Source organism: Musa acuminata, chromosome BXJ2-5, assembly GCF_036884655.1.
Source record: "Musa acuminata AAA Group cultivar baxijiao chromosome BXJ2-5, Cavendish_Baxijiao_AAA, whole genome shotgun sequence".
NCBI classification, from domain to species: Eukaryota; Viridiplantae; Streptophyta; class Magnoliopsida; order Zingiberales; family Musaceae; genus Musa; species Musa acuminata.
The window spans coordinates 41,894,964-41,922,191 of NC_088342.1; the positions used below are offsets into that span (position 1 = coordinate 41,894,964).

At 39.0% G+C, this 27,228-nt stretch overlaps 4 protein-coding genes and 1 long non-coding RNA gene across 5 annotated transcripts; 1 reads left to right on the forward strand and 4 right to left on the reverse strand.

The window, feature by feature from the left end:
- Positions 1-1,059: 1,059 nt before the first annotated feature.
- Positions 1,060-5,872, reverse strand: LOC135612833 (bifunctional adenosine 5'-phosphosulfate phosphorylase/adenylylsulfatase HINT4-like). The gene is made up of 6 exons (XM_065109565.1): positions 5,665-5,872; positions 5,513-5,559; positions 2,832-2,908; positions 2,630-2,696; positions 1,422-1,499; positions 1,060-1,325 (listed from the first exon to the last, which is right to left on the reverse strand). The coding sequence occupies exons 1-6, from the start codon at positions 5,743-5,745 to the stop codon at positions 1,223-1,225; spliced, it is 453 nt and encodes a 150-aa protein (XP_064965637.1). The 5' UTR covers positions 5,746-5,872; the 3' UTR covers positions 1,060-1,222.
- Positions 5,873-6,570: 698 nt separating this feature from the next.
- Positions 6,571-12,075, reverse strand: LOC135612834 (putative glucuronosyltransferase PGSIP8). Its single transcript, XM_065109566.1, has 5 exons — positions 11,490-12,075; positions 9,943-10,201; positions 7,927-8,128; positions 7,578-7,725; positions 6,571-7,344 (listed from the first exon to the last, which is right to left on the reverse strand). Exons 1-5 carry the CDS (start codon positions 11,741-11,743, stop codon positions 6,801-6,803), a joined length of 1,407 nt encoding a protein of 468 aa, XP_064965638.1. The 5' UTR covers positions 11,744-12,075; the 3' UTR covers positions 6,571-6,800.
- A 3,397-nt stretch (positions 12,076-15,472) lies between these two features.
- On the reverse strand, positions 15,473-17,139 carry LOC135611586 (zinc finger protein ZAT4-like). The gene has a single exon (XM_065107223.1). It carries the CDS (start codon positions 16,967-16,969, stop codon positions 15,473-15,475), a length of 1,497 nt encoding a protein of 498 aa, XP_064963295.1. The 5' UTR covers positions 16,970-17,139.
- Positions 17,140-18,313: 1,174 nt separating this feature from the next.
- LOC135612836 (uncharacterized) lies at positions 18,314-26,110 on the forward strand. Its single transcript, XR_010487115.1, has 3 exons — positions 18,314-18,738; positions 21,469-21,516; positions 22,623-26,110. It is a non-coding gene; the product is annotated as an uncharacterized LOC135612836 (long non-coding RNA).
- On the reverse strand, positions 24,480-25,946 carry LOC135612835 (GATA transcription factor 2-like). Its single transcript, XM_065109567.1, has 2 exons — positions 25,525-25,946; positions 24,480-25,441 (listed from the first exon to the last, which is right to left on the reverse strand). Exons 1-2 carry the CDS (start codon positions 25,801-25,803, stop codon positions 24,740-24,742), a joined length of 981 nt encoding a protein of 326 aa, XP_064965639.1. The 5' UTR covers positions 25,804-25,946; the 3' UTR covers positions 24,480-24,739.
- Positions 26,111-27,228: the final 1,118 nt, after the last annotated feature.

The window sequence follows — 27,228 nt, forward strand, 5'->3', positions numbered from 1 at the left end:
TAACAATGAAATATTGATCATCAATAATCACGTACACAATATGGTGGCTGTCTGTGTTGGAGACACGGGGTTGAAGACAATGTCGCCAAGACTTCTAGGCACAAATCTACATCTTTATACTACTTAAGTATTTAAATGAAAGATCTTAAAGCATTAAAAGTCTAAGATCCTCATAACGTCGAGAGAGAGAGAGAGAGCTGACTGTAGCAGAAGATGACAGCAAACATACTGCAGAAGGCGACGCCCCCAAGTATCTCTTCATCTCCTGCGGTCGACTCTTAAGCAGCAATACCTGTCGGCAACAAACTAGTGCTGCAAGAAACTAAGCTCTGGAGAGTAGTAATAACAGATGGAAATGAGCAGTAAGATAAAGCTTAGGAGAATATATAGTTTTAAATTGGTAATTCCTCATATTTGTCTTTCTCTTTAATTCTATCAACATTTATGAAATTTATGTTTTTTCTTATTTCTCATATTTACATTTCTAATTAATTCTATCTACATCTACAGTGCTTATCTGAGTAAATAAATGTACTCAGAAATGTAAAGGAAGCTTCTCTCTCTTTGCTTGACCAAGTAGACTCTGTAGATGAATCTCTAATCAAATAAAAAAATAATTCACAATTATTGTTTGATAAACCGAAGTATACAAAGTATGAAAATTGAATTGTAGGAATAACTCTAATTTCTAATATCAAAACAAGGAAGTAAAGTATGCTTTCAGACAGTCTAATCCATGCACAACATAAAGATTGATATCAAGACATCATTAGGGTCACATTCTGAAACTAGGCACTCATGATTCCACCTCAAGACACTAAACAGTCCATATCAGAAGCACATAATGGAATTTAAGCAAGTGCAGTATGACGAAGGCCAACTGAGAAGCAAGAAAAGAAGGCTAGGTTGTTTAGTCAACAACTTAGATATAAACATTCCTATGTTGGCCGTACTAGAACTGAGCAAAAATATAAAATTTACTAGAAGTCAAAGTAGTAGATAATCAAATTATAACTCATAAAGAATTGATTGCATACTGACAGTGAAATGCCAATAAGATAACAAATTTAACATGATTCTTTTATTTGTGTAGTGCTCATAATTGACAGCACAGTTAACCAGATAAAATCAATTGCATATTGCAGAGGAATTCAATGCCAAAAAAAATAAAAGATAAATAAGTGAGCAAAACAGTCTCCTTTAACATGATTTGATGTCACAACTATGAGGTCACTTTCGAGAATGGCCTTATCTTGTCCAATAATTTCTCAGCCTCTATGAACCCCCAGAAAGGACCCAGAGTTGTATATTTCACTTGTCTCCACCTGTTAATGGCAAAAACTACTACTACTTAGCACATGGTGAGAAACATTTGGTAAAAGGAAGACTGAAGAAAGTATGTTCTGCACTTATAGATATACCTTGGTGTGAATGGTAATGCCAGACAGTGAAGATGGAGATGATCAATACTATTAAATGGGGGCTGATGGAAACCAAATCTGCAAGACAGAACTTCAAATACATGAAACACCATATACTTGAAATATGTCAGCACTACAAATCAATGTTCAGTTGTAGTAAATCAGCAACATTGTGTTCTCATTAATTAACATGTAGATCATAGAGTTAACATCCTTAAAGAAAATTGATCCACCACTTGGCTCCATACTTTGCACTCTAGGTTATGTTAGTAGGAGGGACATTTATCAACTCCTTGGACTCAATTGGACTTGTGATACACAACTGCTTTCATTTTTTCTTTTGTGGAAATTTATTTTCCAGTTGCCACTTACTAACTCTAGAACTTGAATTTTGTCACCTACAAAAGATAACAGAAAGTTAGACAATCTAACCTAAAAGGACAAACCCAATGCACGAGGATTAATGGAAGCACCCATACCCTTACCTCTATCGTAGAGATGTTATTTCTGAGATTGGAACTCTAGTCTCTTAGGTCATTAAGGAACAATCTTACGGTTGTATCAAGGCCCGCCCTTGAAAGTTAGACAACCTACCTCTACAGCTTAATCCAGTGGCTAAATCAGCATCAGCAATATTCCAAAACAATGCTTTCTCTTGTTAAGTCATTTGAGAAAAAGGAAAAATAGTCCTGCTAAGATTCTCACCCATTGTCACCACAAGTCTTCATTCAGATTGTTCAGTCAGTTGATTCCTTTATTTGCATCCTTCCATAAATGAATCAAAAACTGATTCATATTCATTGATTTACATATTTTATAATTAAAGTGGTCTGGGTGTTGTAGATGGATATTACCATAAATTCATCCTTCTTGATCATGGGAGGCTTAGCATTATATAAAGACAAATATTCTTATATATTAATCTCCTATAAAGATATCAACTCTGCCATAACTTTTTTCAAATTTAAGCAGGCAAGTACTGCTTGTGCAATGCATAAATGTACTAAAACTGACAATTGGTTATGTTATCAGCACTTGTGTTCAGTTTTGGCTCTGTTCTCTTTCTTGCACTTTTTTTGCCACAAACCAAAGTGGCAAAAAGATTCTGAAAAAAAATCTAGCCAAATTGGACATCACAATAAATATTTTAGGAAAAGGAAGTACTGGAAAATAAAATTAAAATAAAGTACAATGTTTTCAGATGATACCTAGAACACATTGATTCAGGTGCATCTCTGGCCAAAAGGGTTTTCCCCACGTTCAACATGTGATTAACTGTATAAAATACAGCAGATTATATGAATTCTGACAACTTTTTGCACTTGAATGTCCCCCATTGAGTATGTTCTTTTGAGAAGTCTCCATTAAACATTCTCTGCAATATTTAACACTATAAACCAAGAATCTTACCTAAATGATAATCTTCTGTTTTTCTCTGGAGATGCTTGACAGTAGGTATGTGCTCAACAGGTATAACCAGATAATGCCTAGTAAACAACCAACCAGAGTAAACAGTGATGCATAGATTCAAAGCAAGAGAATAATCATACACATCCATAAAGCTTTATAGGTTTCAATTGATAGCATATTAGGCACGCCCAAGAGCATTCTCATAAATGATGGGTCTAAACTTGAAATGGAATCCAGATATGCAACAACCATCAAAACATATCATAAACACATTTAATAAGTACTAGTCATAGTTGAGAAGTTGGTAAGAAATAAAAGAAAAAAATAGAAGCCATTAAGTATTACTAGAAAAGATTAAATAACAGAAAGTTAGCATGGCTAAATTGAAGTTTAATTATATGGAAAGAATTCTTCCAAACTAAGTCACAGTGCTGCTATGAAATTTTTGACAAAGTTCATGACACTGCTGATATGGAGACAGAAGACAATATTTAGACTTTGTAGCAATGCATGACAAATTGAAACAGGCAATGATACTAGAGATATTATGCAGAAATATGTATAATATGTGAACTTACAAGAAAAATCACAACTTTTTTTTGTAATTGTAAGTCCATAACCATGTTATTAGAACTCATAAATGTTGCATCTTCCCCCTTTATCCATTAGTTCTGGAGCCTTGCGCAGGTTCCACTCAAATGCATCCAGCTAAGGATAATACTTGTTTAAAAAAAAGACACAGATGCCCTTTATGTAATAATTAATGCTATTTAAAGTCTAAAACCTAGCATAAAGTTGACACAGATAAAGTGTCACATTCCAATCAGTAAACGAGGTCGCTAAAAGGCAGCCTTTGACAAGTGTTCAGATTTCAGAACCCATCTTCAAGGAGAAAGTATCCTCATATTTGACAAATGTTCTCCCTGTGTGCGAGTTCACCCCCTCTGTTATTTGTAAAGAGCAATTGGTTTGCAAGCTTGTTACATCTCCTATGCACATCTTACAATAATATATCTTCCAATATAACACCATCTATAGCATAAAATCCTTTCTTTTCAGAATATGGCTCTTTTATTCTCTCTCATCAGAGATTCTAATATATCAAATGTTTGCTACATTCATGGAGTAAGTTTGAAATCCTGATTCCTATTAGAAGTGGGCTTCACTACTTCAGATTATTTCATTTAGCTAAAACTTGAAAGTCACGGAAGTAAGTTTCATTTCAACTTTGGACAACCGAGAGAAATTTATCAACTTTCCACAACAATCACTTCAAGAAGTCTACTTGACACAACCAGACAGCACCTAGATGAAGAACTGCTTCCACTAAATGAAATAAAGAATACCCGTACTAGGAAAATCATGCTTTCTACGCAAGATTTATATTACACTGACAAATTGCAACATAAACAAAAGAAGATCAACAGAAATATAGTGCTTAATATCTTAGAATGCCTAATTCAATAGTTAAGAAGAAGGGTGAAAAATTCGTACATAAAGGTTTTGTGCTTGTTAAAGGTTGGATCTAATAATAACTAAGAGAGCATATATACTAAAAGAGTTAAACTCTCCTCCAAAAGTCACAATGTAAACAGATAAAATGTGGTCCATTAATGTTCATTGCACCACATACAAAAATATCATAGGTGCATGCCATGACATTACTAACTTCATAGACAGAAGTTTTTCAGCTAGTAGATGGACCTACGACTATGTATGATGAAAACCTTATTTTGTACTTATGGTCTTCCAAAGTAAATTATCTAAAACCAAGTTAGAAAATAATTTATATATAGTTAATCACGTAGTGAAGCACAAGAACCTCTGTGATTACCCCTGTATCTGAATTCATATAATTATAACAATTTAATGAAAAAACTAGTGTCAGATAGAAGATGGGGCTGCACAATATTCAAGCATGCATATTCTGATGCAGGATAGGTTTATAAGAAGAGAAATTCTGCAGTCCTTTACTTAAGCATTCTGTCAGAATGTACAACCTTTATGGGGGAAGACATGCAAGATTAACAGAGGCCCAAAAAAAGCTAAAGTGAAGAGCTTCAGTGTTCGATCAAATGGTGTCAAAGGAATCACTGATGTCATAATCAATGTCCGCGCTGAAAGTAATCAAGTCGCTTATGCTATAGCATTTGGCATGTTAACGTCATATGCGGTGCCTCCCAGTTCTGTAATATGAACTTCTATAGCTGATTATTAAAGACGAGATAACCATGTTCAGTAGCAGATAATCATACCTACCAAATTATATCAAATGCCGAACTAATTATATTTTACATAGCACCTCATGACCAAATTAACTCATTTCTATCTCTTTCTTCAACTAAAGGACTGAAGGAGATAAAATTTATCCGCTTAGTTTTTGTGAATCTATTCTTCACATATAAGGTTTACGTGTGCAAAAATCTCATCTCAGAGAAGGAAAAATCCACGGACAAAAATATCACTTGCAGACGCGAGATACAAACCGTGCATCAATCAAGAAGAGAAAATTCAAAATCATTAGATTCTGCCTGCCTGAATAATATAGATCGCTCTAAAACCAGTATTCGATTGTTCGAATTAATCATCAGAACCGTCAGTTTATCAAAGCTCAAATCTTTCTAAGGAATTGTCAACCAAAAACAGTTTTGTGCGGGGAAAGAAAGTCAAGGAGCAATCACCTGACGGCGGACGGATTGATGTCACGGAACGCGACAACCATCTCATCCTGTACCGATAAAAGGAGGAGAACATTATCCCATAATGAAACAACAAAGTAATACAACAACAGCAGCGACGAATTAGGATAGAATGGCATAAAGAGAGATCGGACGGCGTAGTGGAGATCGGTGGAGGTGGAGCCCCGTGCAATCTGACAGAATAAGCACGGCGGCCGCCCTGCAGCCGCGGCCATCTCGCTCCCTCGACGACCGCACCGTCGATGCCTTCTCCACAACTCTGGAGCGCCCTCTCGTGAGGCTGCTGCCCCCTTTGTCGAGTCTCCCGTGGTGTTCTTGTGACGACCATCAGGCGAAGAGAGGCCACGAGTCTTTCCATTAATATCTAATAAACATCGTCACGAATCAAATAATAAATGGTTTATACAAAAGACTTTAGCGTGTAATAAGCATAATTAAAATACATTCAGCATGTTATCGGTTTAAATTGTCCAATTAAATATTGTTACATTGTAAATGCATGAAAGTTTTATCGTCTCTACAGTCTTAACAAAATAATAATAATATCAGCATTATAAAAGGGATCTTCTCTTAAAAAAAAGATTATTAAGTTTTATATTTATATTTCATATTTCTTATATATCTGAGAAAATCTAGAGAGAATTTCTAGCAAATTTCTACCACAGTTGCATATCATTCATCATCTCCCACTGGCTTCTACGAATCAGCTTCTCATCATGATTCGCTGGATTGTTTGTGAGTTGAATTGGGTGGCTATCTTGGAGGTTGAAGGGTGTGGCAAAGGAACTGCTTCTTCATAGTAGTTCAGTGATCAGAGGCACAGGGTGAGAAGAACCATTGTTTCTATCTTATGCTTATCCTTTTCCTGATTCAATCAACTTTTAGTGGAGCAGTGTGACAATGTCTTTTAGAAACAATGGTAACACAAACAATGCTTCTCTCTGGTGCAAAGACTCTGTTGGGCACACAGCTCATGGCAAACATTAGAACAAAATCCCTCCCTCGTTCAAAACAGTGAATGCCAAGACCAGAGGCAGCCATTTTGCAAATTGAAGTAACATTCAGGAGGCAAACGATTAAGAGTACATGGCAAGTGTACATCTCCCTGGACACTGCAGGAACCCTAGGTCAACTTATCAATTGTCTTCTATATGGTATTAGAATACATCCATTATATTGTCACACACAGTGATACAAGTGAACCGCAAAATCGATATCAATAGGATTAGCTAATCTAATCATCTCCATTGAAGCCAGTGGTATGTGCAGATTAATACAGTTTGTTGAACTCAGACAGTTGTGGGGACTCTCCCAGTCTTGGAAAGAAGGCCTCCCTCTCAAGTAGGTTCTGCAAGGAGCCTATCACTTTCATCAAAGATGCCCATGCGAACGGAGCACAGCTGAAGGCATAAGCAAACACCACCAAAGCCCTAATAACACCATCAGAATACCAAGGGAATGCCATCACAAACAGTGAACCCAAGATTCCCAGTAACACTGTGAGGACCGGTAGAGGTGGCAGAAGGAAGACATTGATAACGATTGAAGAAAGAGAAGCAACTCCGAGCACATAAATGGGCCAACCTAAGAGTGGATGCACTGTACGTGGGATGAGGAAAAAAGGTACCGTGTATGCAGCGAATATGGACCACAATGCTGCTACCTTGAGCGTGCTATGCAATATTGCGATGATCTTCTCTGGACGCCGATTATAACACAGCTTTGACAAGCTTGGTCGTGCCAACCGGGTAACTGCTATGATTCCAATATACATCACTGCTTGGATCAGCAATATTGGTAGCTCTGAACCATACCTGCCCGACATATCATTCCCCAACAGAAGTTCAGGAACCAAAACAAGATGTCAGATATCATATTTGAAATATGCACGATAATTTCAGGTCACGGTAATATTGGCCTTTCCACATGGCATATAGAAAATTGTAATTAAATCAATGACATAACAAAAGAAAGATTTTGCTTTATCATGATACTTCAAGACTATGTTTATAGATTGTAGGTCTGCTGCAAGTTCTTTTTTACTTACCCGAGATTCTTTCGACGTCGCTCATGCCATGAAAGGCCCAATGGTAAAACAGGCCAAGACCACCAGTACCAAGGTTTTAACCATGGGGCACTTGGGAATGTGATCACACTATTTGGTCCACATGGTATGCTCCATCGGAGCTTTAGATCTGCAATAGAAACAAATGACACAGATGTTGAAAATGGCCATTATTACTTGAGGCACAAAATCATCAAGACCCATACAATATACCAAAACCCCAGTGACAGAGAAATCTTAAACTTAAAGGCATTGATTTACCATAGAAAAACGGAAGCAGGAAAAGTACACGAAACAGAACTAGTGTAGAAAGAGCACTTCTTGCACTCACAGTAATATGAAGCATCCATCTGGTATCCCAAAGGAAGGCGATAGGTACCATAAAGCTTGGTACCATTGGTAGGTGGATGGAACATTGGACGATCAAGCAAGTCAGGAAAATAGCTTGCCAGGAAGCCTTGATCTGCACCATCTGGGTTCTCATGTCCAGTTTCTAGCTCATGAAGCATGTTCTTGAAAACATCCATTGAAGGCTACAGGGCAATCAACACAATCGAATTATGCTTTAAAGGAAAAGTTGTAGTTCTCCTTTCATGACATGGCAGATAAATAAAAATTACTATTCAAACTTAGAATATACGTTTTTGCAAGTGATTTCTAATGGACAAACTCATTGATGGATGGAACAGAAATGTATAAATTTAGATCCTCCAGAGACAAAACTGGCTACCATGATATAAATCATATTGTCCCAATTTTGTTGTGATATTCTTTGCAAAGGCTTGTGGAAATTTAATTTAAAATGCCAATATCTAAAAATGGAAGTTTTTCACTGACTTCTTTTCAAATATAGATGCAGACAACGAAGCAGTCATTGCGAAATATCTGATGCAATCTCACTATATTTTACTTCTTAAATAAATAAGATCTGATATGCCATTAGAACTGGCTGCTAATCTTCTCCTTGTTATGCAATTAGCAAATATGTGCATCAAATCTTGATATACCCTTAGTCATGATCATGACTCATCAACCAGTCACATATATGAACATGATACATAATCACTAAAGCGCTTATGAATGTTGGACTTTAAGGAGACTTGTAAGAGTAAAATTCTAAAAGTTGCTTGTCCAACATTGACACAACTGCTTGGATACTGCATTCTTAGATCATCATATACAGTACCAAACACATTAACAGCTGCAGTTTCTTTTGGTTTATGAATTTTCAGCAAGAGTTGGATATCTCAAGTTACATTATTATTTTATAGCTTTCAGCTGTGGTATTGAACTTAAGTAAACTCCAGTACATGGTTTGAGCTGCTTCATGTTTATTTACTATGAGATACAGAAGTGTCATACATTGGATAGAATTCCCTGAATTCATAATATTCCAGGTCAAATTTTGTCGAAGATTACACAAGAAAACTTTACCAAATTCTGTTATTGACTTACGAGGGTAGTTGAAAAACTAAAGACGATAAAGCCAATAATTTTTAAGTCTGTATTATTTGTTCTTCTAAATGCAATTTGCAAATCGGTGCATGATAAATCTTAAAAACAATTAAATGCCCTATTAATTTATCAATATTTTTTGAAAAGGACTGTACAAACCTGAATATTATCAACACATAATCTTTTCTCGACCAAGTCTTATGAGATATAACATGTACATTTATTGTAGCATTGAAATGCCTTATGACACGCTAAGTCAATATGAATTTTAGTGTTATAATATGGCAAAATTATGTCCCACCTCTAAGTCGAAATTTTTGGGGCTCAAAATAAGTTCCCAACCACATGTCAATGCAGACTGTAAACAAGTTATAATCCAAAAAAGTAAGATTTAATTCTGCTGACTTGGAACTGGTATGTACTGAACTCAATGGTATAACTTGTCATCAGGCTCATGATATGGCATGTTCAATTTGCTTGAGATAATCAGAGACAATGACAATCTGCCCTTCGAAGTCAACCATTTCCATTGTAACTCTAACCTAATTGACTGATTGGGCACTCTTCCAAAGCCTGTCGGGCATAACGGTTGAAAGCAAATGGATGGAAATGATGATGCTCATGTATGCACGTGGAATTAACTCTGTTCTTTCGGGATCATCCTAAACATCAGTTATGACTTGAGAAACTAGTGATAAAACATGAGGCACTCTGTCATTCCAGTAAATTGCTAACATACAAGGATTTCAGAGTTCATCCTAATTTCCAACAGCAGTATGAATTCTACAATTGACTCTAGGATAACATCAATATCCCACATGTTCAGGAGAGACCGTATTCAAGAATAAAAAAGAGTTGACACTAATGAGATTGAGTTTCATAGCAGTTGTACCTGAAGAACGAAAAGTCCAGTATGAAAGATGCATGGGTTGATGAAAACAGCACAAAATTGGCCGCATTGGAAAAGCTCATCGGTACGTTGGAGGAAAATGTTATCGGAGTCGAGCATAACAACTCGATCATACGAAATTAGACTCCATGCATAAAGTTTGTTCAATGTCAACTTGAATCTGGTGTTGAAGTTTTGTTGATTTTCATACGGGTTCTTCAAGTTCTCGACTCTAATCACCTTCACCCCATCCTCCTCTTGCCTGATCATGCCAATCATCAAATGTGAGGTGCGATTTGCTAGAGAGTACTTGGCCAAACTGAGTCTTTAACTATTAGTTTTGCAGCTCTAACTTCCAAAGTGTGGAATAACAGAATGCTCCAAAGCATGCTACTAACTAAACAGATTACGCTCAGAACATGATATATTGTTCATTTGAGAAAACAAAAAGAAAAACAGCATGCTGACAGGGTTAAAGGCATAAAACACATCCGAAAATTTTCATCTCTGGTCAAATAGAAATTACAAGCAGCTTTAAAGACTTAAAACTCATCCATAAAATATATCTTTGATGCAATACGACCTGAAAAATATCACTTATATATGCAATTTGAATTCCAGTAGTTCTTTTTGTCTAACAAAAGAAACTCAGGATTTTTCCAATTGAACATTCAGCATAGTAGAAAGTCAAAGAATGTAAACTCTGAGTGTATCAATAATCATGAATTAATTTCAAATTCAGAAATGGAAACTCCAGATTAAATTGGAACCTCATACATCACTGGTCATGTATTGAATCAATCAAATAAGGCCAACACCAATTTCTAAAGTTCAATAAAGAAATCCCAAATGAGAGCAATTTGGCCTTTTTTTTTTTTCAGTAGATTCAATCGATGAATCCAGATCTGGTATTTCTGCTATTCTTGAGAAGATTAGGGGGTCTCAATACCCGGAACAATTCCTTTTCCTAACGAGTACTTTTTTTCTCAAAGGACTGAAAAGTCAAAGCTTTTGGACACCAATCCTCTCAAGGACATGTCACTACCAAGTGAGAAAAATAGAAAGCAATGCAACGAGCAGAATGACCAAAAAACCAACCCTGACTCTTCAACAATAAAGATAAAAGAGGACCAGTCAGCAAGAACAATTTTGAAGGAGAAAACACAAATCGATGGCTTCTACTACTACTACTACTACTACTACTACTACTATTCTTCTTCCCTTATGCCTGTTGATTCTATCCTACTCGAGGCAGGAAATTATTGTCTACCAAAGAACACAGACCTAATTTTTTATCATGTAATATCTATCAACGGAAAAGACAAATTAGTGTGTATGATTTGAAGGCCATCAAACCACACAATCTTTTGATGTTATTTCTGAAGAGCCTAATCTTTCTTTTTGGTAAAAATTCTCACTGTAGGAAAGACCGGGGGATAAACTTTTAACAATAACACCGTCAAATGATGAAAATATGTCACGAAAGAGAGAACATAAGAAGAGGCGGAGATCGAGTCGGGGAGAGGACGCCGGAGTAACGGAGATCTCACAAGGTTTGGGCCCATCGGACGGGGACGTCGACGGAGGCGATGACGACGAGATCGGCCTCGACGTGGAGCCTCGCGAGGGACCTCATCATCACCCTCGTCGCCACGTAGAACTCGTAGTCTCTGGGTGTCCCCATGTACATCATCGCCGCGTACGCGTGCCGCCGCCGCCTCTCTGTCGTCGTCGCCTCCGCCGCAGCCGCTGCTAGCGCCAAAAGCAGCGCCGCAAGTAACCCCAGTCGCAACTTGATTTCCATGTCGCCCGGTTCCACCTTCCAGCCCTCTTAAAAACCCGTAAAAACCAAGCTGAAACGACGGAAGATCAGATCTTTAGTCTACCACAGATCGGATCTCCACCTCCGGCGCCCTTCGCCGTGGCCCATTCTCCAAATCTCAGCAGTTTCCCCCAGGCGCAGCTCCACCGCCGCCCCGGCCCGTCGGACACACCCGGAAGGCGTCCAAAGCGGGAGGCACGGTCGAGGGCTCGCCGGAGATCACCGACGAGAGCCAGCAAAGGCACCAAAGAGCGAGGAGAAGGTCAAAGAAAGATCTTTTGGAGTGGGGCGTTTCTGATGAGACGGGGAAAGTGGCATCGGCCTAAAGAGAGCATGGAACTAAAACACCAGCATGTAATCTAATAACATCAATTGCACCCAAACATTTACCCGACCCAAGTGTGGCAAAATGGCTGATCCCACGTGATTCCTTCCAATGGTCTCACGCACCCGTCATTCCAGTAAGTAGGAAAAGATGCACAAGATATTGTTTACATTGATTTAATGAGTGCCACTAAATAAACTAGTTGGCCATACTATAGAGACTCACTAAGTCAACACCCAGTCAAACAACTTTTATTGCCACGTAATTGTTATTTTGACTCGGGTTGACCTTATAACTATGAAAAGCTACTGTAATGACAACAGGGATTTTTCTATTTCATCTAAATTCAAATTTGAATCGGATTATGTGTTTATTTTTTGTTTCTTATGTTTCAATCTAAATTATTTCTAAACCCTAACCTTGACAATGACACTCAACCAATACTTTCATCAATATTGTGTGTGATGATATCTATGAATCGTTTGCCTAATGTGATGTGGTTAATATGTGTTCCTCGAATCATGTCATTTGGAGGATAAGAAATTTAATTATGAAAAAACTTCAATAAGAAGAAAGAAAATTTTGAAAATTAAAGCTTGATTGTTCTAAGAAAATACAATATAATTTTAGGTCTCAACAGGAGGTTGTAAGCAAAGTACCTTTGGATCATCTCATGATTTATCCTTTGTAAAAATGAAGAGAGAGAGAGAGAGAGAGAGAAATTATTGGAGTTTATGTGAGAGAATGTAAAAAAGAATCTTGGATTTAGTTTTAGGTTAATTCTAGAAAAGATTTTTAGTTTAAGCTCATATGGATAAAAAGTGTCAAACTACATAAATATTGTTTTATATTCACTATTTTATTATTGATTCTCTGATTTATTCTTTTGGTGTGATCAATGTCTTCTTCTCCTCTCACAAGACATAACTCGTAAAAATCTGAAGAAAAGAAAACATTAATAGGGTAAGGCATGGATGTGCACATCAAAGTGCCGTCCACAAAGCCTAGTCTACTACTATATAACTTGGCATATGCCACAACCAAACTGTCATGTCGGCAGCCAATTAAACCACATAAATGAGTAGTGGTGCTCGGAAGATGAATGCTTGCAGAAGCCATCTTTCAAGTTGTTCTGCAAATCTTGGTTGGATATTTGTCATCCACCGGTCTCTCCGAGTGAATCTTTCTAATTTGATGGACTGGTGGGTGGGTGCACACATGATCTTCTCGTTTTCCTCCCACTTCTCCCACCGTCCCTTCTTATAATAAGGCCAAGTCGCACTACTTTTGCTTGAGGTCACCCAAATGGATAAGCCTTTTGTTTGCAAGTGCACCTTGGAAAGCTGAAGGGCCATGCGCACAGATTCTTAGCCTTCGTCTACATCCCATTTCCAAGTTCAAAATATTTTGATGCTCTACACCTCGTAACTTGTCATTTATAATGTCTTGCGTTCTCCTGAATGCTCTAAGATTTCCCTTTCTTTTTTTTTTTGTTTCTGTTGCTTTGACTTCCGATGAAGCGGGTTTTATTTGATCCAATCATATTACTGTGCATACAACAAATCATAGTACTTCAGGAACCTAAAAATTCGATGATCGTCCGATCCATCTTGGTAGTATCACTGCAGATAATACCTTTTTAAGAATGCAAATCCAAATGTCTTTATATATGTCTTGCACGCAAGACTTTTGTCAATTGTAATATCTTCCCGAACTCACTTCATTATGTCACACCATCGGTTCTTTTCTTCACATGACATGATTTTCTTGTGTGCAATAATCTCTCTTGAGATGTTACTATGCATGCTTCTTAATTTCTTGACCATTTAATTAGTCGTATGATGCACAAAACATAATTTAGATTAAACAACATAGAAAGTCAAATGCATCTTATACGTTATCAATGTTCTAAAAATCAAATTCATGTCAATGATTGCATCTCTGAGAGCTGAATGCAGCAAAACTTCATGATCATGGAGTTGACTAGATTTAAACATTTGGGAGTTCTTCTCATAGTTTATATGTCGGGCAATGTCAAAGTGTTGATGATGAGTCACACAACAAAGCTCGTTGACTAACAGCAGTTTGCTGAACATATCATTTGGGTACTTCAGAAGATGTATAATAACTTACATTTTGCACTTGATATAAAATATTTTGTAAGATCTTCAAAAACCTTAACAAGTTCTGCACAAGTGTTGTAGATGTCATGGCCATCTTGGCATCATAATATGCATCTCTTTTCTTGATCTTGTCACCCTTCTGTACCTAATACGGATCTCAAGTTTCTTTTCTTTGACACTTTTAGGTGGACTTGCTTCGTTTAGAGAAGGATTAGTGGAGGAAACGAAGCAGGAAGTGCGTCCAACCACCTGCACGTCATGAATCCATTGGTTATAATACAGTAAAAGGAAAGAGATGACTGTGAGAGAGAATAGGTAGAGAAGGCAACGAGAAAGGCGCTCATCCCACATGCGCTGCCCAACTGTTTGTGTTTCTGTTCTTCGTTGTGTGCATTACAACATCGTAAGCATCCAACACAAGTGTGCTAATAATACATAAGTTTGTGAGCTCGAGATTAAAAGAAGGAATACCCATTATTCATAATAGAAAGGCTGCTGCATCTGGAACGGTTTCTGCGAGATCTGCTTCCAACGAGCAAAGTGAATGCTTGCTGAAGTTACAAGATTTCTTAGACCAGATTCACTGTTGTCTGTTAAGATGTACCTTCCAAAACAAAAGGTAGAAGGAACACCGCTACCAACACAAGGAGATACAGGAACCAGAAGGGCCCCGATGGATTGAGGGGAATGTGATTGATGTGTGCATTAGGACTTTGGTTTTACTTAAAGATCAGTTCAGTTGAGAGTTAGAAAAGGTGTGTTAATAGGGACTCTTTAACTGCAACATGAAGCTCAGTATGACCATATAAACTGGGATTTCTTTTCCTAGTGAAAGCTGAGGAACCCTTCTATTTGGATTGGGGATGGTGTGTTGGTCACATTTTGATCAGTAGGTGTGCACTTTCTGGTGTACTACCCAACAAGGTGGCCCTGACATCATGACACACAGGGGAGCAAGAAATAGCACTGTGCCATAAGCAATGCTTTGTTTTCAGGGTCAAGAAGCAAAAGAACACAGACTTACAGCAACCAGTAGAAAGTGGCCTTCTTCTCCTGCTTCTCCAGTTGGATCAAAAGCATTCATCTTTATTAGAAAAAGGAGTTACATGATCTTTGAACAAAAGGAAATTTGACAAAGAACTGTTGGTCCCGAGGGAAAAGAATTGGTCTTGTAATTACAGTCTTCTAATACAACATACAGTGTCAGGTTCTTCCTTCTCTTTTCTGTTTCTGTGAAGTCGGAACAATAACGAAAGACTATCATCATGCCTCACTGCCCTCGGTGGCCGACGAACCAATTCCCACCTGCAACCAAGGAGAGCTCTCCCCTCCCATGTTGACGTCCTTGAGATCACTCAACTTTGCTAGCTTCACCTTCCTGTCCGCTTCGTCATCGACATTGAAGCTAGACATCTCAGTGTTGTTGTCCTTGCTGTGACCGTTTGTGTTCTCATTGTTCTTGTCGCTGCTGCTGGTGGCTCTGTGTTTACTCGTCGTGTTGCCACGATCGATCCATGAGCGTAAGTAGATCGCTGCAGGCATTTCGAGCCGCAGTGAACTCCCAATATCCCTCCTGGTCCTGGCAATGTCGTCGACGGGCGCAGGCATATTGAGATCGAGCGGCTCCGAGCTGGAAGCCTCGAACATTGATCTAAGCGTTAGCTGGCGATGGAGGTTAGTGTGGTCGGGCATGGGGTGGAGCTTCAGGCCGGGGTCCGGCGAGTTCGACGTGATCCAGTGGCACCGCTTGTGCCCGCCCAATGCCTGCCCGGACGTGAACACGCGGTGGCATATCGAGCACTCGTGCACCTTGGACTTCTTCTTGAGAGGGGCGACGGCCAAGGGACCAGTCGTGTTCTCAAACGGCACGATCGCCATGGACATCGACGCGACCATTTCGCTGCTGCACTTATCGTGAGTGATGACCTCTTCGTCGGGCGGGGCCTCGTCGAGGGCGTCGAGCTTGGCGGCGAAACACCCTTTCACCTTCTTGTGGCTGGCCCTGTGGCCACCCAGTGCTTGGTGCGAGCTGAACACCTTCTTGCAGGCCTTGCACTCGAACGTTCCCCTGGGAGCGCTCGGCAGAGGTGGTGATGCAAACGCAGGAGCCTTAGCCGTGTCCGTCGCCGGCCCAATCGTGAACGCTTGCTGCCGCCGGTGATCATCCTCCTTGCTCGCGGACGCGCACGACTCCTCGGTCTCGGTGACGGTCACCGGTTCGACACGGGCAGCGGACAGCATCACCAAGCAGTTCGCGAGGTCTTCCTCTTCGCTCAAGACCACCTTCCGCCGAGACCGCTTACCCTTGGACCAACCGGCGCATCCCTTCTGGCCGACGAGATCGTCCTCCCCCTCGGACCTCGGCGACGGGAGCAGCGACTCGTCGCCCTCCTCATCGGAGCTGCACTTGCCGTGCTCTAGGAAGGACTTCCACGACAGGAACTCCTTGCCGCAGTTCTCGCAGATGCGGCAGCTCTTGAGGCGGTTGGGATTGGTGCGAAGCGCATACATCCGCTTGGTGCCGGCGTCCGTGGAGCCGTTCAGCTTGTCGTCCCAATCCGAGCCGCCGCAGCCGGAGGCGTCACCGTCGGCGTAGGCCTGGCCGCCCATCGCGTTGTCGATGATCCCATGGGCGCGCATGTGGCCGCCGAGGGCACGACCGCAGCCGAAGCCCTTTTTGCAGATCCGGCAGTAGTGCTTGTAGGTCTGTGGCTGCTGCTGCTGCTGTTCTGGTTGTTGCTGGTCCATCACCATAGCCATTAGGAAAGAGAGAGAGAGAGACAGAAGACTGGATATCGAAGGAGGTTTGTAGTGGTTGTGATTGATGCAGGGGTGGGTTAGTAAAAGTTTGGATGGTGCAAGACTAAGCTCAAACGGGGTTCCCTCTCTCTCTGTTTCTCTATTTATCTATCTATCTCTTTCTCTTTCTTCTCTCTCTAATACGCATGTGTTGATCTCAGTGGTGTAATTGAATTGATCCCTGGTTTATAGTTGAGGTGTTGGTTGGAGGTGGAGGAGGGAGGAGAGTGGAGAGTGGAGCTGGGTTGTAGTCGCTGGTGACAAGTGGGCGTCAGGAATGGGGTTTTGGGTCCGGCCCGGGTGGTGCGGGGCGCGCTGCGTTGGCGCCTCTGGGTCAAAGCACCAAAGTGTGGGTGAAGAGGAGGGAGGGGTGTTGTAGGGTTGGCCTTCCATGCTACACTACAGGAATCACCCGCCCACCACCATCCATTAAACTCTTAATATGTGGAGCCGTTTTATCCCATATTTTCCTTCCTTCTTAAATTAAAAAAATACAAAAAAATCGATCTCAAGTTATTTTCCTCGTTTCTTATTTGATCGCGGTGTCATTATATAAAATTATAATTGAGATTCAATAGAGAGAGATTTAATGAGGGTTGTCTATAATGAGTCCTTATCATTTAATGAGTATTTAATGAAGATAATAGAACTACGTCCCTTATCATGCCACATTAAATAGTGTATTACAATTTGTTTGTCAGGTGGATAGATCTAAAGGTACAAAATATGAGGGAAGAACCTGATATCAAAAGAATAATTCAAAATATATATAATAAACAAATATAAAATTAAAAATAATGTACATATGATTTTGGTTCAACCCCTTCCTACCTATATATTGGAAAAGAAAACACTTCTTACTTATGTCCGTAGAGATAAAATTTAAAATTTTACTATATGAAATAAAATATAAGTTTCATTCCATGTCAAGCCATACATAAATTCCTGATATTTTTTACATAAATTTCGAAGATTTTTTTATATTTAATTCAACTCGTAAAAAAAATCAAATTATATTTTCACATTCTTCTATTATCTAAAGTCAGGATTTATGAAGTATTTATGGAATAATCGAACCATAGTCTTTTTCCTTATATATAAATCTCTATATAGTTGAATTTCTTATATCCGAAAGTGTTAAATTTGAAAATTCAAAAATACTTATCAACTTCAATATATCAATATTCATATAAAATTTGAAAGTAGTATATATATATATATATATATATATATATATATATTAAAATTCAAAGGGAAAAATATGCTCTTTTCGAACTTTGCGAGGATTACATGTAAAATCCCCAAACATACTCTCAACTGATGGCAAAGGAAGACACGAAAGCGAAGGGGCGTCTCGAACGATGGGCGACTACGACGAGGGGGAAGTTAGCAGTGCCATGGCGGCCCCTTGGCTTGGCTCAAAGAACGCCACATCCGCCTCTTCCCACGGTCACTGACGAAAAGACCCCCGACAGGAGGAAGAAGGAGGAGCCCTCTCCCTCATGAAATGCTTCCTGCTAGTACGATTTTGTCAAGGTTGATTAATCTCACATCGGACCGGAAAAAAACAGGAAAGAAAAAGAAAAGCGACATTTTGGTGATTTAATTTTTAATTATTGATTCCAGTTTTCTAGAGTTTGATGGTTAATTGTTGCCGTCGGCTAGGTGAAAGTGTGGCTCCGGGGCAATGCGGATCACTAATACGTTTTCTCCAAATTTCTTCTTTGAAGGTACACACCCGCTTTCGTTGTTGATCTGGTTCTTTCATGATTTTGAGCGGTCTCTTCACGGTTTTCATAGTCTGGATCCTTTCATTGTGTTAAAAACAATCGTAAAAATCAAGTTGAGAGTTGGTCCCATTAAAGTTTCAAAACAAAAATTATTCAACTTGTTCGAATCATGTCGTATACCATAAATATCATGCATTTTGTATCTACTAAATGCATAGCTAGAAGATGAATTTTGGTCTTGAAGCCATTTGTTGCTAGGGATTTAATGTTTCCAAGAATTACCAAAAATTATATTTATATATATATATATATATATATATATATATATATATATATATATATATATATATATATATATATATATATTTATGTATGTGTGTGTGTGTGTGTGTAAATTATTAATGTTCCTATTGATAATATTATAGGAGCATGCCTTTTTTCGTAAGATTAATGCATTGAAAAATTGTGACATGTGTTGCATAAACATGTAACACTACAAAGAAGCAAAAAAAGACAAGCTTGATTATTAGTTAGAAGCTTGAGCACATAAGCCCAACTGGGATAGTAATGGTGAGAATTATCTCATTGTGCATTTGAGCATGGTAATGCATTAGATGGTTGATTGACTATACGTAGCACATAGAACACAAATTTTAAAGATATTTTTTTCCTCTGCTAAGGTTTTGTGGTTAAATAATGGAGAATACCAGAATAAAAATAGAACTGTAAGAACAATAAGATATAGACCCAGGCTATCTTCCTTTTTCTCCATCTTATTCTCTCTTTTTCCCCTTATTTTCTTCTTTTTATCATTTCCATCTTTCTTAGTTCTCCTCTTTTATTGAATTAAATAAATTATTATATGGCTGTTTGGTACAGACAACATGGCTTGCAAGATGTTATCAAACAGTTGCAGAATGGCATGCAGCTGTTTACCCTTGTCAGTAACTTTCAAGCATGATATATGTTTGCTTGCAAGCATTGGTATAGACAGGCTTGGCCATTCTGCAACTCTATGAATTTTCATGCAAAATCATGTGTCTTGTGTGGGGACACAATAACACTAAATTTCACATTCATTTTTGTGATAGAACAAGGGTGGACACTTTGGGTACCGGATTCATGCTGGTCCATGACCCGACCAGCATGAATCCAGTCCATACAGCGTATGGACACAGGGGTAACAACGAAAGAATCCATAAGACTTGGGATCCAACACCATGATAAAATACTACCCTCATGATTAGACCATGTCCCTGAGATTTGATAAAAGAAAGGTGCACTAGCGGTTAATACGTTGTAATTGGATAAGTTATTAAGAATATAACAGAACGAAAGACCAAGGAAAGGAATCAGAATGCACCAAAATGCAAGTACTGCACCAAACTCTGGTGGATGTTTCTTGTTGTAAGTGAATTCAACGAAAAGACCCAGAAATAACAAGTAGTGAGAAAACGAATTTGTTGACATTTTGTGCTCATTTCCAAATTTTAGCTTAGTTATTCCCATCATCTAGTAACCACAGGATGATCCCAACCTCCTTTTAGTACAAGAGAGTAGACGAGCATGGTGGACCCTATATCTCTTAGGGTTGTACCACTGTAGTAGTTTGAAAGTCAGCTTAAGAGAGAGCTGTTGATTGTGCACTCAACAGCTTCCCTGTAGAGAGAATGTTTTGCAAGGTTTTTTGTGAGGGTATAAAACATATAAAAAGAGCCGGGTGGTAAGCCCTATATTGCACGCAGACCTCGTAAAATTGGGCTGACCTGTATGCATCAGGCAGCACACACAAGTCCATCCGGTTTGTAGAAATTTGTGATAGAACACTTTTTGAGTGTTAATTGTAGCAAATTAGATGTGACAAAGATAAAAAAGAATAATTTTTTACATGCTGTAGGCTTCTTGTTTAGAAAAGTGGACACATAAACTACAGATTAAGATTTAGTGTCACGGTAAATTGTCATTATGATGATATTAGTAATAGTGTTTTATATAAATGTCATTTTTCTTTGAACATTTTGAAAATGATTTTTCATTCATGTCATTCTTTATCTTTTCTCTAAGTGTGATAATTAAGTGCCTAAGAGCCTCTCCTTCTTTAGACGTCTTATGAACCCTGATTGTCTGGTCATCCCTAAGTTAATGCCAGTCTGCCAGAATTTTCTTTTATGCCAGATGGGATTTGTTGCTGGATCATATTGTGTGCTTACAGACATGCAAAGACAAATACTCCTTTAAATATTCGATACTTCTATTGAATCACGCAAAAGATGATGGAACATGGATATTTTTTCCTTACTAGATTAGCCTGTGGGTTGTCAACTGTGATTATGGTGAGGGGAGTACTTTTGCAAACTCTGCCATGGTGAGACAACTCTAGCTCTGAATCCAAAAGTTAAAGCAAGCTTTGGTGATTAAAAACTCCAGCTAACATTTACTTTTTAGGGCTTTTGGAATGTCTGTTGCATTTACTGAATCACTTTTATATGAAGTTTAATAAATTCATCAGTCAGATACCGATCTAGAAAAAATGACATGGGCATTTGATGAGTGCACATCCTGAGGGTTAGCTTGCCCCTTCTGGTTCATTCAGTTGAAATGTGCCATGCATGGTTTATCTCTTTTGGAACTATCCTTTGTTACTTTAGATGCAGAATTGGTGCATGTAATTTCAATAATATTCTCTGCACAAAATTTTTCATTCTCATGTGCATGTGTTCTTTCTTGTAGATGTCTTAACTCATCCGACCTTCCGGTGAAGATTAATAAACGCAGTAGGTATGATGTTTCATTTGACTTGCTATTCTACATTCTGTTATATACTTAATTTGCTGTTTGGTTCTACTGGTTGCACTTTCATGATAAAGAACTTTATGTTTTGTACTGTATGTTAGTCCTTTTGGTCCTAATAACTTATTTTCAAAACAATTGTTAGGTGGAACAGCCTCTAACAAGTAACCACGCTTATAAAATTCTGTCAAGAACCAAATCCAAATAGAAGCTGGTGTCTGTAGGTCTGACTGAGATTTTTTTGTGCATGGACCAACTCAAAATATAAGTTGTTAGCTTTTTGGTAGGTTAGGTCATGTAATTGATATCATGGTTCTAAGTTTTGTTCAGACAGGTACATCCCAGTCCCATATCAGATCCTTATCAGTTGGCCAGGGACCAGCATGGGTCTGGTAACCAACACAACACACCATGATTGCAACTATATAAAGATGATGTAATTAGGCAATTTTGGAAGTAGTTGATCCAGGTGAATTCTGCATTTAGCAATAAAATTGCAGATTTTGGTGTTTCATCAACATCAAAAGACCTTAGCAGTGACACAAATGGTAAGATAATGCAGAATCCTATATGCACCAAAAATGCAGTGTTTGGTGGATTCAACATCCATTCAGTGGGATACTACACGTTTCATCTCATAAGACTAATGCCTTCTTTCTTCAAGAATAGGCTGGAAAAATGGTGCTGTCGGGGAAGCTAAAATTTTGCTAGGTAACTGTAGCATCCTGAAAGCATAGAAAATTTTGATCTTTTTTTCCATTAGCTTATGTTATTTCAAAGAGTTATAACTACCGTTATGATTGTGTTTGTGTAACCGTAGGAATGTAAAGTTATGGCAGCACCTATGAGTGAATTAAGTTTTCAAAATGAGCACCTGTGAGTGAAGAGCAAACCTCGGTGCCATGGTATCCTTTGTGACCCAATTGAGTTGGATTCGAGTAAGAAAATTAGTTGTTTGACTTGTAGGGGTAAGATCTCATACATTTCAATCACTATGTCAGGCGTACTTACAGAGTTTGGACATCTAACTTAGGCTCCATTAATTAAAAAAAACATTTTTATTAGTGTAAATGGCTCTTAATATGTGTCAACAGATGATCATGTAGGCAAAACCTGACGACATGCACCCTAAACTCAAGCCCGACACACTGTTCTGGGATCCCTATCAAAGGTACAGGTGGGATCAACTCAATTAAGGCGTGGATGTAATGGTGCAGAATGTGTGTCGGCAGGGTTTGCCTGTATTGATATATAGCATGTGGCATTAGTCATGTCCTAAAATTACCATGCTTGGCCTTCCTGTAACCTGTGAAATCTAGCAAGCTGCAGATTTCTGGTAGTGCTCAGTGATTCCAATTTACTTGCCTGCTAAAACATTTCATTGTTTATTTTCATGTAAAAGATGCCAAGATTTGGTTATGCCTTGACCGAGTTTTTTCTTCTTGGGTTAAGTTCAGCGGTTAACTCTCGCCTGTATCATTTCTCTTTGGATACTCAAATAATGCCCAAAATATCTCTAACCAACCTTAATGATATTTATATTTATTTTTTTCATTAGTCTTTTTTATCGTTTTGAACTATTAAAGTGTTTTCATTTGGCTCATTTATAGAGGTTTTCAATAGTATTATAGTGTTTTTATTAAAGTGTTGAAAACACCGGAAAGTTATTGAAGAACACTGTAAATAATATCATATTATGTCTATTTAGTTGTCATTACTCGTAGATCATTACAGTATCATATATTTAGTTTTGTAGTTGGTTTGGTTGAGATTAGTATCATTTATAGTGTTTTCAAGTATGTGTTTTTATCGTAACGATCAAAACATAGGTCAGTTTTTTTATCCCTATTTAGGTGATATTTTAAAACTATTATAAATATCTATTTGATTGCAAGTATGATATATCAAATATTTTCTAGTGTGTATTGATTTCATTTGGCTCACTTGTGTTTTTCAATAGCATCATACAGTTTTTACTATGGTGCTGAAAACACTTTTAAGCCATTGAAAAATATTGTAAATGATATCATATTACATATCTTTGGTTATCATCACTCATAGATCATTACGGTACTAAATTTTAGGCTTGAAGTTTGTGTGATTGAGATTACAAGTTTATTTATCATTTATATTATTTTTTAAGTAAGTTTTTATAATATTTTTTATTGTGATGGTTAAAACACTGCAATAGGCCAAAACATTATAATAGATCAAAACCCTATAATGGACAAGGAAAAATATTATTGGGGTTGATGATGGATATTTTGAATATTACTTTAGACAGAGAAAAACGAAAGCAAACGATACCTTTTGGGAATAAAAAATAAAAATGATATTTTTTTTCAAAAAAGTCACCCCTCAAAAACATCCAAAGAGAGTCCTAATTTGAACTTTTCAAGATGATAAAAATACCTTGCTGACAACTTGACAATGTTAATTTGTGATTTATTTTTTTTTATCAAAATCAAAGTAAATCAAACCAATCATGTTGATCCAAATAAGTTAAATAGAACTATAGTGCCTTTGATTGAAACGATTTGGGTTAAATACAATTTCCAAAAACACTCCACCTTGTTGTAAATATTATAGTTCGATTTTAATTAGTTTAAATTTCTACCAACAATAATTATCAATTATTTGATAAAATTTTATAACATTTATCATCATCTATCGTGAAAGTATGATAATAAAAAATAAGACATTATTCACTGAATCGAAAACACTATAATTTTATTAAATTGTTATTATCGGTCTGGTTCAATGTGGGATCAGCTGAGCTAAAAATCTGATTCAGTTCAAAGTAGATTCGGTAGAAACTTTTTATTTTCTACAATAAAGGCATTTTGGTATTTTTGCAAAGGGAAAGGAAATACAGTAATGGAAGTTGTGATCCTGCAAAAATGAGCTTTTTATAGGGAAATCACATATGTTAGGAAACTGATTCACGAAACTCAAACAATCTGAATTCTGCATGAAATTTGTATTCATGGAAGCTGCTTGGCAGGGGCGGAGTCACAAGTCACAAATTTGGTCGTTGTTGTCCCAATGCTTTCTTTTATTCGATTGCTGTCACTTATTGTGCAGCTTCATCAGTATCCAATCACCTACCATTTGGATGGAGGTGACGGGGATTCCGATCGTTCAATCCATGGCGCCCAGGCGGCATAGCAAAAGGATTAAGATTGATGTAGCTTATAATCTGAACGTGGTATCAGCAGACATCGTTGCCGTCCAGAAGCTCTGGCCTGTTGGCAGCGGCAACCGCAGAGGCGGGCGGTTGGTTCTTGTGATGGCGGAGGAGGAGCTCCTTCTGGCGGCGGATCTCCATGACCTTGCGATGGGAGTTGGAGTGCTGGGTGAACACGAAGGCTGGACTGGCCACCGGTCGGTACTCCGGTAGGAGCCGCCCGGACTTGTACCTCACCCCGCACGCGTTGCACAGCGTCTTCGGCCCCAGTGGCCCCGTCCGCCACTGCGGCGTCTTCTCCGATGCGCAGTGCATGCACCGTCGCACTCCGCCCTCCGCTCCGACGCCCCATCCGCTTTTCTTTCCTCTACTACCGCCATTACTGCCGCCGCCTCTGCTGCTAATACACTTAATACCGATGGAATCAGGTTGGGAAGGTGGGAAATCAGAAGAGGACGAGGACGAGGACGACGGCGAGGACTGCGGTGGTGGCGTTAACGAGGACCAAACCGTGGTAGGATTGCTGCTCCTGGACCGCTTGCTTCTCGCTGCGTAACGTGCAACGCATTGGTCCACGCCTAGCTGGTTGTCACCGGCAATGCGTTGGTCCACTAAGAGCTGCTTGTCGCTGGCGGGGGTGGTAAGGCCGGTGTACTGGTAAGGGACGTCAGAGAAAGAGTCCTCCACGAACTGCGACAGCCATTCCAGCTCCGCCGCCTCCTCGCTCTGCAGGAGAGGAGAAACAAATCCAGACACAACGAAAGAGAACAGAAAGAAGTCGACTGGGTGTTCTTCGTGGACGTGCTCACCGGAACGTAGAGGTCGAAAGATGAGTCTGTTTCTGCAGTTCCACCGGCAGTAAAGAAGTGGGTGTCAGCACCAAAAGCTGAGGGGAAGAGATCGCGGCCGGAGAAGTCGAGGACGTCGGTGACGCGGAGAGCGTCAACGGCGGGTGGAAGGCCGTAAGGATAAGCTGGAGCAGCAGCATCTTGCTGCGGTGCAACAGTAGCTAATGAAGCAGAGTAGGAGGAAGCTGGCGTTTTCATTCCGAAGTCCATATCCAGCGTCATCGCTTGCTTCCGCGCCATTCATGCCAGCAAAAAGAGGAGAATTCCCTTCTCTCCTACAGCAACAAGCGACGAGAAATAGTGAAGCTGGTTGTGGTAGCGAAACACAACTTGCGGGGGAAGCAATAAAGCACTTGCATTATGGAACACACCGACGCCAACGTGGATTAATACGACTTCCTCTCATGACAAACGAGAGCAACATGGGATAATAGTACATGTATACATATAGTTCGCTCTCTTCGAGACAAATGTACATATTACCACCGTCAACCCTCTTTACCTGTGTCCGCTGGAACACTTGTCCCAAAGAGGATGACGTGGTTCACTTGTCTCCGCTGGAACAGGAAACGATCCTTCATTACCGCCCTGTACTGCATCGGACCATCCGCTCTCGTCCATGGACCCCTTTCGCAATCTTAAAGCGACTACTGACCGTGTGATGCGTAAAGGACGATACACGGAGCGCGTAATCAAACCTGGAGGAGGTAGTTGCACGTGCACTTAAGGAAGCGGTGGAGGTGAGGCTTAATTATAATCCGCTTTAAAACATCCCCGGCATCTGGTCCCTCTCGGCGCCACGAGTCACGTCATGGACGATGGTGTCTTCCGCCCGAAAACTCTGGCTCCACCACGTGGCCGTCGCTCGCCGTGCCGAGAGTACGTACCGGTTCACACCGGGAATTGTCGTGTAGTATCGCCGGTCGCAGTCCACTATCACGACAAAAGCCACGGAATCCAAAGTGGATTCAAATACCATTATGATAACAGCTTGATGTAATCACGTGCCGGGACACTACTATTTTATCACTTCAACAAAAAAAGAAAAAGAAAAAATTACTCCTTTTGTCAGTACCTTTGCCCTTTGCCGTCGACCTTCCCCCAATCGTCGTCGCATCATCGGTGCATGCTTCACGACTACCCGTTCTCTCATGACTTCGAATACTATGATCGTCATCCCGTCCTGTGTCATTTCCTTTTCGCCGTACCGCGAGGTGGCATCGCCTCCACCACTTCCCTTCTTCCCCTCGCTTCTTCCACCTCTTCCCTTTCCTCTTTCGTCACTCGCATAATCGATAAGACTAATTCAAATAATTAAATATAAATAAATTAAAAAAAATATAAAAATCTAAATTAAAATAAATATATAATTTAAAAAATATATATTTTATCTTTCAACTAATATAAATAAATATTCTTAGATTAAAATATTCTTCATTTCTTCTATTATTATTTTTTCTTTAAAATTCTACAGAAAATCAACAAGATATCATTAGTTTGAAAAAGATCAATATGCCAACTAAAAAAATAATAGATAAAAAAAAATAACAAAGATCAAATGAATGAGAATGTGAAGAAAGATGCAACAACCCTCTACGTGTTATAACAAGTAATAAACGAGTCCATATTTTTCGAAATCATGATAACATCAATATCAATAAAAGC

Coding starts and splice junctions, on each gene's coding strand:
- LOC135612835 (XM_065109567.1), bottom strand. CDS start 25,803: ATGGCGCGGAAGCAAGCGATGACGCTGGATATGGACTTCGGAATGAAA. Junction 25,442..25,524: donor CTTTCGACCTCTACGTTCCG/GTGAGCACGTCC, acceptor CCTCTCCTGCAG/AGCGAGGAGGCGGCGGAGCT.
- LOC135612833 (XM_065109565.1), bottom strand. CDS start 5,745: ATGGCCGCGGCTGCAGGGCGGCCGCCGTGCTTATTCTGTCAGATTGCA. Junction 2,909..5,512: donor ATCAATCCGTCCGCCGTCAG/GTGATTGCTCCT, acceptor GTTGTTTACTAG/GCATTATCTGGTTATACCTG. Junction 2,697..2,831: donor AACAGAAGATTATCATTTAG/GTAAGATTCTTG, acceptor TATTTTATACAG/TTAATCACATGTTGAACGTG.
- LOC135611586 (XM_065107223.1), bottom strand. CDS start 16,969: ATGGCTATGGTGATGGACCAGCAACAACCAGAACAGCAGCAGCAGCAG.
- LOC135612834 (XM_065109566.1), bottom strand. CDS start 11,743: ATGGAAATCAAGTTGCGACTGGGGTTACTTGCGGCGCTGCTTTTGGCG. Junction 8,129..9,942: donor CTGGACTTTTCGTTCTTCAG/GTACAACTGCTA, acceptor ATTGCCCTGTAG/CCTTCAATGGATGTTTTCAA. Junction 7,345..7,577: donor CGACGTCGAAAGAATCTCGG/GTAAGTAAAAAA, acceptor TATGTCGGGCAG/GTATGGTTCAGAGCTACCAA.